Genomic DNA, 13,818 nt, shown 5'->3' with positions numbered 1-13,818 from the left:
CAGAGTGACAGAGTCTGCAGACCCCGGTCACATGAAAGAAGGCAATATAATATTTAAGTCAATGAGGAATTTTAATTTGTGCTACACATTTTAACAAATCACAAAAACAGAAACATTTAAAAATACATATACTTCTCTATTTCCAGAATGTTTACGTATTGATGACAGCTGTTTTTAAAAATAGCAAAATATTTTTTCTTTTTTTCCAAAAATCAGAAAAAATACCTTCTAAATAGCTTTGTCATTTAGCAGATAGAGCAGCATACAATCATTACGCATCTTTTTTTGTTTGTTTTCTAATAATGTGCAACAACAATCACTGAAATCTTGCGCACATTGTGCCTGATTGCCAGCTAAAAATGAGGCCTGTGCGAGGAGGTTGGGGAAAGCTAAAGGCAGTGAGAGATTAGAGTGTGGGGGGGGGGGGGGGGGGGGGGGGGAGAAAGTGCTGAAGAGTATAAAGCTGAGGCAGTGTCTGTGACAAGGACTGCCAACAGTGTGATGAGTCTTTAGAGACTGCTCACTGAGGAGAGGGACAGAGGTAGATTGGGAGAAAGGTTAATGCTTTTACAGGAAACTGAAAGCAAAAGAGTGGGGAGCCAAGAGTAGAAAATATTCAAAAGTACCATACAGAAAGAAAGAAAGAAAGAAGCAGTTGAAATGTGTGGTCATGTGTTGGTCCCGCCCTTCCCCTGATAAGTCTACGGATGCTGACATTACTGTCACCACTGTAGTGTTGCCGATCATTGTACTGTTAAAGAAGCGCTTTGTTTACAAACTAAAAAAAGGTAAAGCTGTCTAAAGGTTAAAATAAAATGACAAAGTAGAAATCTTTAAGGCTTTAAGGATTATTACAATAATGCTTTTCTGTGCTAAGACAAACAAAAGTGTACGCACAGGCTGTTCCATTTCTCCTTTTGCCACTACTGAAACAAAAGAAAACAAATTAAAACAACAATCAGTTTGTCTACATTAGGTTAGCTCCACTTCAATCACTTCCAAATAGATGCCTCTTGTTTCGCCCGTCTGCTGTCCAATCACACGGATCCTGTCGAGTCTGCTTCACACTGATAAACCGATCTGAGCTGAAGTGAAGCAAAAACTGCTGAGTCCTTCTTTTTCATTCCTGGATCTCCTCATATCTTTCAAAACAATACCCAATTTCTTTTTGTTGTATGCTTTCCAGAGAAAAGCAAGAAGGATAGACAATTTCACATTCTGGTCTCAGTCTTTATGTTAACATCTTTCTTTTCTTTACTCAGAGAAAATCTTTTTTTCAGTAGGGATTGCTATATGAGAAGTACAATCATATTTTTAACAGTCTCCCAAGCCCGATCAAATGGTCTGGGTACACACAGTTAAGTCCTCTCCATATTTCTGTCCATGGTTTGTGTGACACTACAAAATATATAAACTCTGATCGTCACAGTTTCTTTTGTAAATGCCAGCCATTTCAAATCTCTGAGCACACTTGCCCTAGTTTCTAAATCAGGCAGTGACTGATCAGAAGTGCCGGAGAGTTCTTTGGCCTGAGAGAGAAACTGATGAGATATGATCCAACATTCACGTAGTAAAGTAGTGCTCAAATGATTTAATATGCATAATGCTCTCGTAAGCTTAATATCTGTGTTTTCAGTGAATGAAGGATTACATTCAAAAGACTGTAAAGCTGAAAAAGTCCTGAAAGATTTATTTGCTTTTTACATTCAGAATGTATTGAAAGTTTTTGTATCTATTTTTGACCAAAATATATTTTCCTTACAATTTATTTCCCTTCTGTTGAGAGAGGCTGCCTGTACATGTATTGGCCGTGTCAGCTGCAGTCATATCAAATGAGTATAAAAGAAGCAGATAGGGGCCGTGAGGAGGCGGTCCATCGGGTACCTGTAAGAGACCCTGGGCTTTACTTCCTGGGGTCGTGGTTTTGTGTTGTCATGGCAACGATGACAGGCTGCTGAGCCGGCGTGACTTGATGCTGAGCAGATTCAAGGCCGCCCCCGTCCTCCATCTTTGGCCGCTTGGACTGCGGCTCCCCGGGGTGCTCGGATAACGACTCTGCACCCGGCTGTCGGCTCAGCAGCACCGGGGGGGAGCTGGAGGCCTGGGCAGCCAGGATCTGCAGAGGACTGCTCAGGCCTGGGGGGGGGGGAGAAGAGGGAAGGGAGAGTCAGGTGGGGTCAGTGTCTGATGAGTGATGAGGGAAAACGAGATATTACACAGGTAGCCTTGTTTTAAACTGTTTTTTATGTTTTGTTATCAAGCTGCAACACATCCTCTGTTCTCACTGTCGGGGCTAAGACCCTTAAACAAAGCTTGATACTCTAAGTATGGAAAATAAAACCTACGCACGTAAAAAGCAATAACCTTTTAAAAATAAATGTAAGATGTTAACATGTCGAAAATGCAATATTTTATTCTGCTCCGTCTACAGTCATTTGCATATTTGTTATGTGTTATACAAGAACAGCTCCGTATCTCATCTTTAAAACAAGCTAAAAACAAAGCTGTCAGTAAGAGGTATAGCTGCTTATTTTTCTATGTATCTTAAAACTTGGCAAACCCTGCTGGATGTCTAAATGTAAACACCACTCAGCATTGAGGATGTTTTTTGTCATGTAAGATTTGTTTCCAGTGAGATATCACTGATTCTACAGTGACGTTAGTGTCCTCCTCCAAGAACAAGTTGATTCTTATAATGTTCTGAACGTATTCTTTAAATAATATGAAAAAGTAATAATTTAGAAGAGTAGTGGTTTGCCCAGTACAATGCCCACATCTGTATCTTGATGGCTTGAATCCATCTTTTGGAGCAGAAACATTGACATGCATCATCATGACTGTGCAGTGATGGCAGGAGAGTCTCACCAGATGCATTAGCAAAGCTGGTTACTGTGGCAACAGCAGCAGCAGCAGCGGTGTGTTTGCCATTCTGAGTAACAAGACGAACAGGAAGTTGATGTAAACCGAGGGCCAGGTTCCTGCCGTCCCCGCCCTGCACCGCACTGTCCACGGTCTGGATCACCCGCTCCCTGGTCAGCTGGGCGTCTGAGGGACACAGTGCACACATGTCAAAGCCAAACCAACTAAATGTTTATGAAAGTGCATCAAATTATATTATATAGAAAAACTGCCACAAAAAAAAGTGTCCCTTCCTAAAACACAGCATATATCTACCATTCATCCAAATGAACTATTTTGGACATTTGATCAAAGAGTGTAGTTCTTAAATGATCTTATATTTAGCAGTAAGTATTTACTCTTCTCTACACTTGTAACATTCAAACACAAAGCACATATAATAAGGTCAAATTCATCTGCAAACATATAACTCTGGACTTTGAGAAGCAAGCTTGGATCACAATTAGTAAACTGATAAACATCTAAACAGTTACATTTAAATGTGCTTTTATAGTTCAATCAATGTATTTCACAAAGGTAGAAAAAGTCAACATGTTGGTGTATCCAAACATCTTACACAATCCAAAACAAGTAGCCTGGGAGCTAAATGCAGACAGACCTTTGTATATCTTCAAATACCACAGAGATGTACAACAATTATGGAGCATGACAAAAGCTTTAAAGATGTAGACGTGGAGATGAGCAGAACTACTCAGAAGGGCTGCCCGATGATGGCAAAAATCATAATCTCGATTATTTTGGTCAATAATTGATATCACGATTATTAAAAACGATTATCCATTTACTTTGAAACCATGCATTTATTGGAGAGAAAAAAAATGTGAGCAGTATGTTTTTAACAGTTGATTACCCTGAACTTTAAGTATAATTCAACTGAAAAACCAATACAAAAAAAAATGTAATAATAAAAAGATACTTGTTTGATTTCGATGACGTTGTTTTCGTAATCGTTACAAGCCATAATCGTAATTGCGATTAATTGAGCAGCCCTACTACTCAGTCATTACCAGGTACTGATGGATCACATAAAGCAAACGGAGCATTTCTATAACAGATGGTTTTACCTCTGAACTCACTGTGGCCCTCTGCTCCTCCAGCGCTGTATCCATTGGGGGGGTGGGAGGTTAGCGGGGTGCTGGTGACGACCCGCAGCATGGTGACGGAGGACTGGGAGGGGCTCTGCAGGAGGTGGAGGGGCTGAATGTGGCCCCCACCTGGAATGAAAGCGAGGGCTTTCCCCGGGCCTGAGGGCAGCATTGAGGAGTGGGTGGGGGCCGCCATGATGACGTGCTGACCACTGACTGGAGATCCTGCGCAGAAACAGAAAAACGATTGTAATGTTTTTATAGTTTATATTAGAGCCTTCATGCGTGTGTGCCTTTTCTTGTGTGTTTACCTGGGGCACTTTGAGAGTACCTATACTCGGGTACGGAAGCCAGCTTGTGAGCCAGCTGTTCGTGGTGGTCGTGGGAGATGGGAGAGCCGTCCCTGCTCAGACACTCAGGAGTCTGCAGCCCGCTGGAGGGGGGGGACAGGAGCCCCTGGTGGGTGGGGGACGCAGGAGCACTCCTGAGAGGAGAGGAAAGATGGAAAGAAAAACAGACCAGAAATATGAATACATCGAAACTTATAGTAGAATACAAGGCTCCTTCAATGCCAGTTACTTCTGCTGTATGTATCAACCTAGAAATAGACTTACTTTGTTCTATCCAATCAAATGACAGCAAGGAGCAGAAACAGAGAAGGTAGAAAGGGTTAACTGAGGTCAAATCGGAAGCAAACAAGCATGAGTCTGACAGAGTTCATTTCAATCCAGCTAGAAGTTCACTTGATAAAGAGGAGCACACTAAACAACGCTGACAACTGACTTTGTCCATTAGTCAAATGACAAATTAAACTGCAATCTCAGGTTTATTAGGAGCCATGTTGACAGTAATGAGCGTTTAAAGTGGCTGTTGTTGAACAGAGGGTTACACACCCCCCCCCCCCTGATAGAGCACACGCGCATGCAGATGAAGACCACAGTGGACCCACTCACCTAGAAGACAGAGGTCCAAATGGCGTCCTAAAGCAGGCCACTCCTCGTTGCCGTCTTTTCCTAAAGGCTTGCTCCACCAGCTTGCTCTCAGAAGCAGAATCCACGCGCCAAAAGCTCCCTTTCCCCGGCTCGTCCTGAGAGCGGGCCACTTTCAGGAAGTATCGGTTGAGAGACAGGTTGTGTCTGATTGAGTTCTGGAGGGACAAAAGATCATTAATATCTCACTGGAGACAGAAATATAGATTTGAGGGGAAGTATCACAGAACTTATTATATAGCTAATGATCCTAAGCAGACTATTTCTTTTCTTTTATTATACCATTTTTACAACAGATACCGTAGCTATGTAACTGTTAGTACGTTTTCTGATTTCATGATACAATCATAAACTTCTAAATGTAATCCAGGCTAACCTTCCCACACCGTGTGGTTGGCAGGGATGAAATGTAACTAAGTACATTTACTAAAGTGATGTGCTTTTTATGCTACGTTATACTTCTACTCCACACGATACAATATAACACATAATATTTGTATCTATGTGGTTACTACTCCTTATATACCCAGTATTTTAAAAATGCTATTATATGTTTTTGTTAGGGATAAAAACACATTCATATAATAATGTATAATATATAACAAGTGAGGAACTGATTGTTATGGCACACCATGAGAAGCTCCAGAGAGACCCTACCTGCCATCCCTTGTCTGCAGTGCGGTAGTAGGGGTAGTGTTTGGTGATGTGGGCGTAGATGCCACTGAGAGTCAGCTGTTTGTCCTGCGCTGACGAGATGGCCTGGACGATCAGCTGTGCGTAGGAATAAGGTGGCTTGGACTCATCCTGGACACAGGCGACACAAACATTACCATCCAAACATCCTTTATTTACACAAGTAACTCTTTGAAAGCTACAAATGATTTTTCCCTGCAGGCAGTTCATTCTGATGTTACTGGGTCTTCACCTTGGGGCTGTCTCCACCAGCCGACTCCCCCCGCGGCTCGCCGCCGCCCCCTCTCGGCTCGGCAATGTTTCGTCTTTGTTCAGAAACAGCCTTGGCAGCGTATTCAGCTGCTAACTGGAGGTCAGAGGTCACGTTGCGTCCATAGCGATGATACCCTGATGACCCTGCTCCTCGAGGACTAACCGGACAGGAATTAGGAACACTGGAGAAGAGAGGAGGGGTCTGGGTTAGTGGCTTCAAGTGATGAGGGTTTAAGGCTGCTTCTAAAAAGGCAGGACAGACACCAGTGTAATAATAACACTTAGGCCTGTCAACATGATTTAGTTTGATGATATATAAATACAAAATGAGAAATCAGGAAGAGGATTAATTTGTATTGTCACTGCACATCTTCAAAGCATCAGCAGTTGCTCCTGGGACATTTTCACTGAGGTAGGCCTTTCAACAAATACAAATATATTCATAAACATGCAATAAAAGAGGTGAACCTAACACAAATCTAACCAGTTATTAATCAAAATGAAACTCCAGTTACATTGTTCAATTCCAGCTGATGTGGATTATAACTGCCATGATCCAGGTCTCTAAATTGCATTAAAGAAGTCCCTTTGACACAAACAAGCAAACCCAAATCAGTGATACAAAACTAGCTAGGATCACTTTTAAACCATTACCTAAACATACAGAATACTGCAGGCGAGGTTAATACACGACATGATTGAAAATAATAAATGGTGTCTGATTTACAGTATTCAGGCCAAATAATGAAACTCTAAAACAAAGTGTGTGAACTTCTATAAACAGTTGAATTTCAACATTTTGCAAAAATACTGAAGAAAAATTGAATAAATTGATAGTCATTCTTTCCAGAAATTTAAAATTGGTATTTTGAATACAATCCTTTCAGAGTATTAGTGATAACGTTAATACAACAGCTCAATGTCTCATACACACACAAGAGCTACGTATGGAAAAATGATTACAGCGAAGAATCAGGTCGCGTTAAACACAAAAGCAATAATACAACCCATTACAATAAGCAAAAACGTATTAATGACGTAGTTAATTATTAACTGGGTTTTATCTGGTGTTGTTGAAAGAACAGGACGCAAGGAAAACAGAGGAACTTAAACAACACACACCTGCTTCTGTTAGCAAAGTAAACACTGGGTTCTCAGAGTCAGTGTGCTTTGATTTGCACACACACACACACACACACACACACACACACACACACACACACACACACACACACACACACACACACACACACACACACACACACACACACACACACACACACACACACACACACACACACACACACACACACACACACACACACACACACACACACACACACACACACACACACTTCTTTGGCTGGAGAAACTAGGCTGCAGGCTCTGTTTTGCAAGCGTCTCTGCTTTGTAAGCTCTGCACTGAAATATGAATGAAGACGACCAGGAACCTCTAACGTTGCTCAGAGGCATCTTTATTATTCAAGTCTGTACATCTACTTCCTAAACTTCAATAACTGATATGTTTGCCTCCTTGGGAGAGGAAGTGTTTGTCTTGGCTTTCCTTTGACGCTGTTAAAACAGCCATATCACTGCATCTGCATGTGTGCGTGCGTGGGCCAGCAGTACGAGTGTAAACGCTGGCATGGCAGAAGAATGTTATTGTAAACAGTTCATTGATAAGTTGCCAAACAGGAAAGGTGACTCTTACGACAGTGGAGAGACACTGTTAGCATTAAACTGGGAACAGCACGTGCTTTTACACAAGACTCTTCTTTTGTTTGTACTGTGTGTGGATACTTTCAAAGAAGGTTACGCAACTATCTGCCCGAAAAAGGCCACAGTGAAAGTGGTGAATAGATGTGTGAGCAAGCGTCTTTACACTAGTGTGTGTGTCCATGTGCGAGAGAGCAGGAGCTGAGGGCTGAGAGGGGTGGGGGTCCTCTGAAAAGGAAACCACAAATGGACGGAAAAAACGGCCTACAGGCAAAACAATCCGCCTGTTAGCCAATCACGCGCCTCTAAGCTGCAGCCATTCCATATAAGGCAGGCACTCACAAGCTGACATTGGTGGGGAAGTGTGATGTAGAAAGCTACACAGACCACCAGAGGGCACACTCAGCAACACCGCCCTGTTCAACATGCTGTATGCATTTATAGAGCCGTGATTTTCAACATGTGCTGTCACAAATCTGTACAGTGCAGGTTTCCATACCAACAGAAACGCTGCAGCAGCTGATGAACACACATTCAACCAGAGGGAAGATTACCAGTGAAAATGAGCTGATGTAGAGTGTGGGTATTTTAAATTATTACAGGTTTTTGGTTAACGATAACAAGTCAAACAAAAGGAAACTAAGCCTCACTTGTTTGCAGATCCACACAGATAAACATGACTGAACACGATTATGGATGGGAGCCAAGAGGAGGTGAGAAAGTAAACTGCGCATAGACTCCGAAAGACCACAAACACTCATTATGTAATGTATTATGCAACAGACAAAAGCATAACTGAGTTCAAGTGCTTTTTGGTGAATAGGTTTTCTGTGTATGTCCCTCCATGACAACCATTGTTAAAAACAAGCAATCTCCTACTTTAACGTAAACAAAAAAAAACAAGCGCCTCAATAAAAATGTTGAATTCTTCTCAAACACCCTGGTTCATTTGCATTTTGGATGCAACCAAGATTTATTTTCATTACTGCTTAATGTGCCAATTATTATGTGAATTCCTCATTTATGCTCTGTATAAAACAAGGAAAGAATATGCAGATTAGGAATGTCTAACTCTTAATGTAACATCATCAGATAAGCTTCCTATCACGTCATAAAAACAGGCAAAACCTGAAATTGAAGACGCTTTGAAAAGGGAATGAGTATGAGGCTATTTAATAAAAGTAGACTAATCAAATTATTTAAACTCACAATGGAGATTCATTCAAAACATCCTTTAAACATATATAGTTTACTTATTTATTCATTTCATTTGTATGTTTTTCTGGACACTTGTTTTTAATTCGGTAATAAATCTGAATTGTAATTTTTGTCACATTTAATTTGTTGTATATGTTATCCGTTCATGAACAGAACAGTAATGGTATGATAGGCATCGGGCTCAGGTGAAGCAGAAACATTATGGCTCTATCTAACTGTAATAACAACAGGAAGACCTTAAACACTGTTGGGGTTCACTTCATGTCTGTGGGTCCTCACCTGATAGTGCCTGTGGGCGAAGGCAGCGGAGAGCCAAATGCCCGGATGTGCTCTTCATGCTGCTGCATTGTGGGAATGCTGATTTTGAGGGGGGAAATGTGGGGCAGCAGCGGGCGAGGAGGAAGAGACAGCTGCTCCCGCTCTCTGTGCTCCTCGTGCTGCAGGAGTGACATGAACTGGATCTTGATGACGGTACTTGGAAAACGAAACACACACCTAGAGAGCAGGACAGAGAGTGAGAGGAGGACGCAGAGCAGAAGAAAACAGAAGCATAGACAAGGTTAGTTTGGTCCTATTCAAAATTCAAAAGCTAAGCATTATAACATATTATTGTATAACAGTTCTGGAGGCTCAAGGTTTTACTCAGTTCAAATATAAATCTTTAATTGTCCATGTTTGTTTGACTTTCTTTCATTGTTTTCTTTACTGGATATAATTACAGACAGTTCAACAATTCTTCCCTTTTAAAGAGAACAGGGCCTGGATGGGGACAGTCCACATCATAATATAACTGTACCGGGTTTTTGCCTCCTTTTGTGTGTTGTATGTGTCTTAACAAAGTTCCAGAGCCTCTGAGAAATGTATCTGCCATAACTTTCAGTCTGTATGTGAGTTCTCCATTAAAAGAATCATTTTACAGACTTCTTGTATTAAGACTGACATTTATTGGCTTATTATCATTTCAATTCGAACATTTCCAAGTTTAAGAATAACCTAGAAATCACGATGTTGGCATATGTTTGAAGTAATATATAGCCGGTAAACACAAGTGAATTTAGGTATATCTTTTATTAAAGATATGGAATCGTATCATGAAGCATAGGGGTGTGTTTTCTATATAAACAATATATTTTGTGAACAAGAAACCAGTCTGGTGTATTAACACAACACCCACTAACCTGCATTTCCTCTTACTTAAGCAGGTCTGGACAACTGCCTCAAAGAAAGCAAGGATTTGTTCAGGCCCAACATAATTCAAGGTTAAACGAAACCCCCGAAAATAATAATGTGTACGAGGCTTTCATCTATGTCTCACAATGAAACCTTAATGACTAATGTGGATGTCTTCTAGCAAGTTTAGGCAGTAAGGGTGATGATTCAGTGTAGTCTTTCTTTGTGACTGGAACCATTGTATCAAGCTATATTAGATGAGTGCTTTCTTTGAAAAAGAAACTGAATCCTAACTAATTCTAGGGGCCCTGGGCTCAGACCTCCCTGTGGAGATGAACACATGAAAAAAGAAAACACACCCCCACAAAACCATAAATGTGTTGTAAGCTGACAGTTAAACCAGTCTATGCACTTTATCTTTTCTCTATAATTTGCTTCTGAAAATTGCAGATGCCAATCCAATAGCCCACGTGCAGCGCTCTCACAGCTGTCCATGTATAGAGCAGGCCATCCTCAACAACTGACTGTCCATGCGAGAACAACTGAAGGAGTTTCAGGGTTCCACAGCTGAGGTGCAAGAGACTGTGCACACAACAGCTTGTTCTTATTAACGTCCACGGTGCCAGTTGTATGTTGGAGTAGCAGAGAGAAAGCCCCCTGTTCAACTGACTCACATGACATGTTGAAAAGTGTTAGTGTTGGAGAGCATGTGAGAGACTCTGAGATACAGTGGAAGAAGGTTCAATAGTTTACCCGGTAATGGGAACATGATTTTGCTTCCTGGCATTATTGCCGAGTACTGAATATCACCTAAAATATATGTTGCCAAATATTGTACTGTGTGAATGCTTTAATGATGCAGGCCATTGAAGACTTAAGAAGCTAGAGAGTTTAGAAGAAATCGCTCAAAAAAGACAAACAGCTATTAAGAAAATCTGCTGCAGGCGGCCTGACATACTGATATTCTGTACAAACTGTGAAGTCCACTGAGACAAATGTAACATTTGTGATATTGGGCTATATAAATAAACATTGATTGATTGATTGATTGACTGTATGAAAACTATGTCTCATGAAAAATATTTTAAAACATTGGAAAAAACGTAAAAATAATAATATTAATGTCCTGGAGCACCGGGAATAATCGGCAGTCAATAAGATATCAACTAAACCACACAGATTCAACTGAGCAGTGTCATAACAACTAATTATTGTGATGTGATTTAAGGAGTGAGATAAAAAGGGTATATATGTATTGTAAATGTTAAAGAATAACTAAAAGGATTACTTAAATAAATTGCCCTCTTTTGCATTTGATAAACGTCCGGACTAAGCTCAGCACCATTTTCCAGTTAGCTCTGTAATCCTGAGAGAGGCCCCAGAGCAACACATGCCTTGGCCTTGGTGTGTGAGTCTTGTGTTTACTCCATGTGCTCCTGCTATGAGGATGTCATTTCATGCTGCACTTCCTGTTCAATGCCAGACACGCCCCCAAACACTCGTGACAGCCAATCAGAGAGGATAAGAGTACACCCCCCCCCCTCTCCACCCTGTGATCAACACACACACACAAAGTCAAAGCTTACTGTTTTTAAGATTGCCACCTTATTAAATGAATCAGGCAGTAGAAGCAAAAACGTTTAGCCTCGACAATTGTGCCACAACAGTACAACTAAGACCATATTAATACACCAGATGGTTACTATTGATACAAACACACGCATTTCAAGTCACAATACAAAACAAACACCACTCTTCCAACAAGACTAATAACTGAGCTGCCAGGGTTTGTTTACATTAATGTTAACACGACGGCAAGCAGCTTCACGAGTAGCATTATCGACCTGAATCAATCTGTTTAGTACAAATTTAAGTTGACGACATGTTGTAAAGCCAGTTTTATCACTACACGATTATTTTCAAAATATCAAAAGTACCTTTTTGTATCTGCTTTGTATTTTGTCGTTATGCCAAATGAAGCGAAGTTCGCTAACGGCTAAAACGAGCTAGGTCAATTCCGTGATTTGATATTAGCTAATAAGTCGGGTAAAAGTACACTAGAGGCCAGGGGTCCCTCAAAACATCCAGACAAAAGATTAACAGCTTAAGTGTTGACATATAGACTAATTATGTTACAGCTTCACTGTCCAAACCAAGGTTACAGTGAACTTATTAAGCGAAGCCGATCAGACCAAATCAAACCGCTCTGATTATTAGGGGTGTCATGACAAACTGTGTATCCCCTTCAGAAATGTGCCCATCGTTTGAATATATAGATGGTTAACTTTTAAAGTTACAATATATCCACTTGAACTATTAAGGATTCATAGTTAGGTGTTTACATAGCTAACATACAATTAAAAAAACGTCGTTTCAAAGTTGTATTCAACTGTTTAGCGCATATTAATAGGGGTAGACACACTTTAAAGGAGACACCAACTAATTCATGACACTGGCTGCGAAGTTGTTTTAGTTTTGTTTGTCAATGCGTGCTGAACATTAAAGTAAGTAATGCAACAGTCATGTTGCCATAATTAGCCTGTCGGTAGCGGCTATGCTAACACTCACTCTCTGGGTAGCAGCAGCGGCGGAGCCCCTCTCCGCTGGAATACCCCGTCAACGAACACGCCATTCTTGCCTAAGCACCGGAGGGAGAACCCGTTCGCCTCGTCACATGTGACCTGCAGGTGTCGCCGTGAAATGAAGCTCGAGTGACCCATGTTGATATCCACGGAGCCGTGAGACGAGTTCCGGCCTATGGTGACCGTCCTCTGGCGCATCAAGAACTCAAAGTCCCGGCCCTCCAGTCTGGCCAGGGCCTGGGGAGCAGGACAAGCGAGGCGCCCGGGGAAAATCCCGGCATCGGCGCGGGCATCCATCAACGCAGGACCCGAGAGGGCAAGCGAGGGCTGGAGATAGTGCGAGGTCACCCCGACGCGCACGGGACTGCATGGTGCCGACTGTAGAGCCAGCAGAGCCCGAGCTCCGGTGTCTTCCCGGTAGTCTGCCATCTTCTTTCGGAGGGTCAACACACTCACACGCGCACACACACACACACTTTACTACTCGCACACACAGAGTTGCAACGTGAGAGTTTTCGGCACTTGTTCGTGGCTCTCGGAACAACATGGAGTCCGGGACGATGCTAAACCAGGACCGGAACGTGGACCGGAGTCTCCGCAGGAACCGGACTGGTGCTGCGTTCAAGGGCCCCTCGTCACGCTTCCTTTCTCCAGAGGTGGAAGAAGTACTCAGATCTTGTACTTGAGTAAAAGCAGAAGTACCAGAGTGTAGAAATACTGTATTACAAGTAAAAGTCTTGCATTCAAAATTCTACGAAAAAGCATTGTGTTATCTCCTTCAGGGATAAATAGTGACTTAACAGACATTTATATAAATGAGAACCTTTTGAGATTTTCACTTAAAAACAGCTTATATTAGAAAATTCATCAACTAAATAGAATGAGAAAAAATAGAGACGAATAGGAGATGGTGTTTATAAAATAGTGCTGTTAAAGTGCAGTAGGCTAAAAAGGTGCTTCAAATGTGATTAATGGACAATACAACTGTAAATAAAATGTTCTCAGGTCAACACAGTATGTTTAAGTTTAAAAAAGTCCATGTCAGGCCATTGTACCTTTAAAAAATGTTCAGTATAATTGTAATACTTGTCTTTCTCTTTGTTCATTCTGAATAAATACATATAAACAATTGGTATTGATTCTCTTCCCTGAACGCCACACGCGGGCACCTCAGCCGATAGGCTGCAGTTCATG

The 13,818-nt window shown here is 41.5% G+C and overlaps 1 protein-coding gene across 1 annotated transcript; it reads right to left on the bottom strand.

Annotated features, from left to right (window-relative positions):
- Window positions 1-52: 52 nt before the first annotated feature.
- On the bottom strand, window positions 53-13,684 carry foxk1 (forkhead box K1). The gene is made up of 9 exons (XM_079645689.1): window positions 12,611-13,684; window positions 9,152-9,367; window positions 5,919-6,120; window positions 5,651-5,797; window positions 4,958-5,151; window positions 4,316-4,488; window positions 3,984-4,229; window positions 2,866-3,045; window positions 53-2,136 (listed from the first exon to the last, which is right to left on the bottom strand). The coding sequence occupies exons 1-9, from the start codon at window positions 13,051-13,053 to the stop codon at window positions 1,904-1,906; spliced, it is 2,034 nt and encodes a 677-aa protein (XP_079501815.1). The 5' UTR covers window positions 13,054-13,684; the 3' UTR covers window positions 53-1,903.
- Between the last annotated feature and the right edge of the window lie 134 nt (window positions 13,685-13,818).

Source organism: Notothenia rossii, assembly GCF_949606895.1.
Source record: "Notothenia rossii genome assembly, chromosome: 1".
NCBI classification, from domain to species: Eukaryota; Metazoa; Chordata; class Actinopteri; order Perciformes; family Nototheniidae; genus Notothenia; species Notothenia rossii.
The sequence above is the reverse complement of the archived record's forward strand: the minus strand, read 5'-3'. Positions and strand labels throughout refer to the sequence as shown.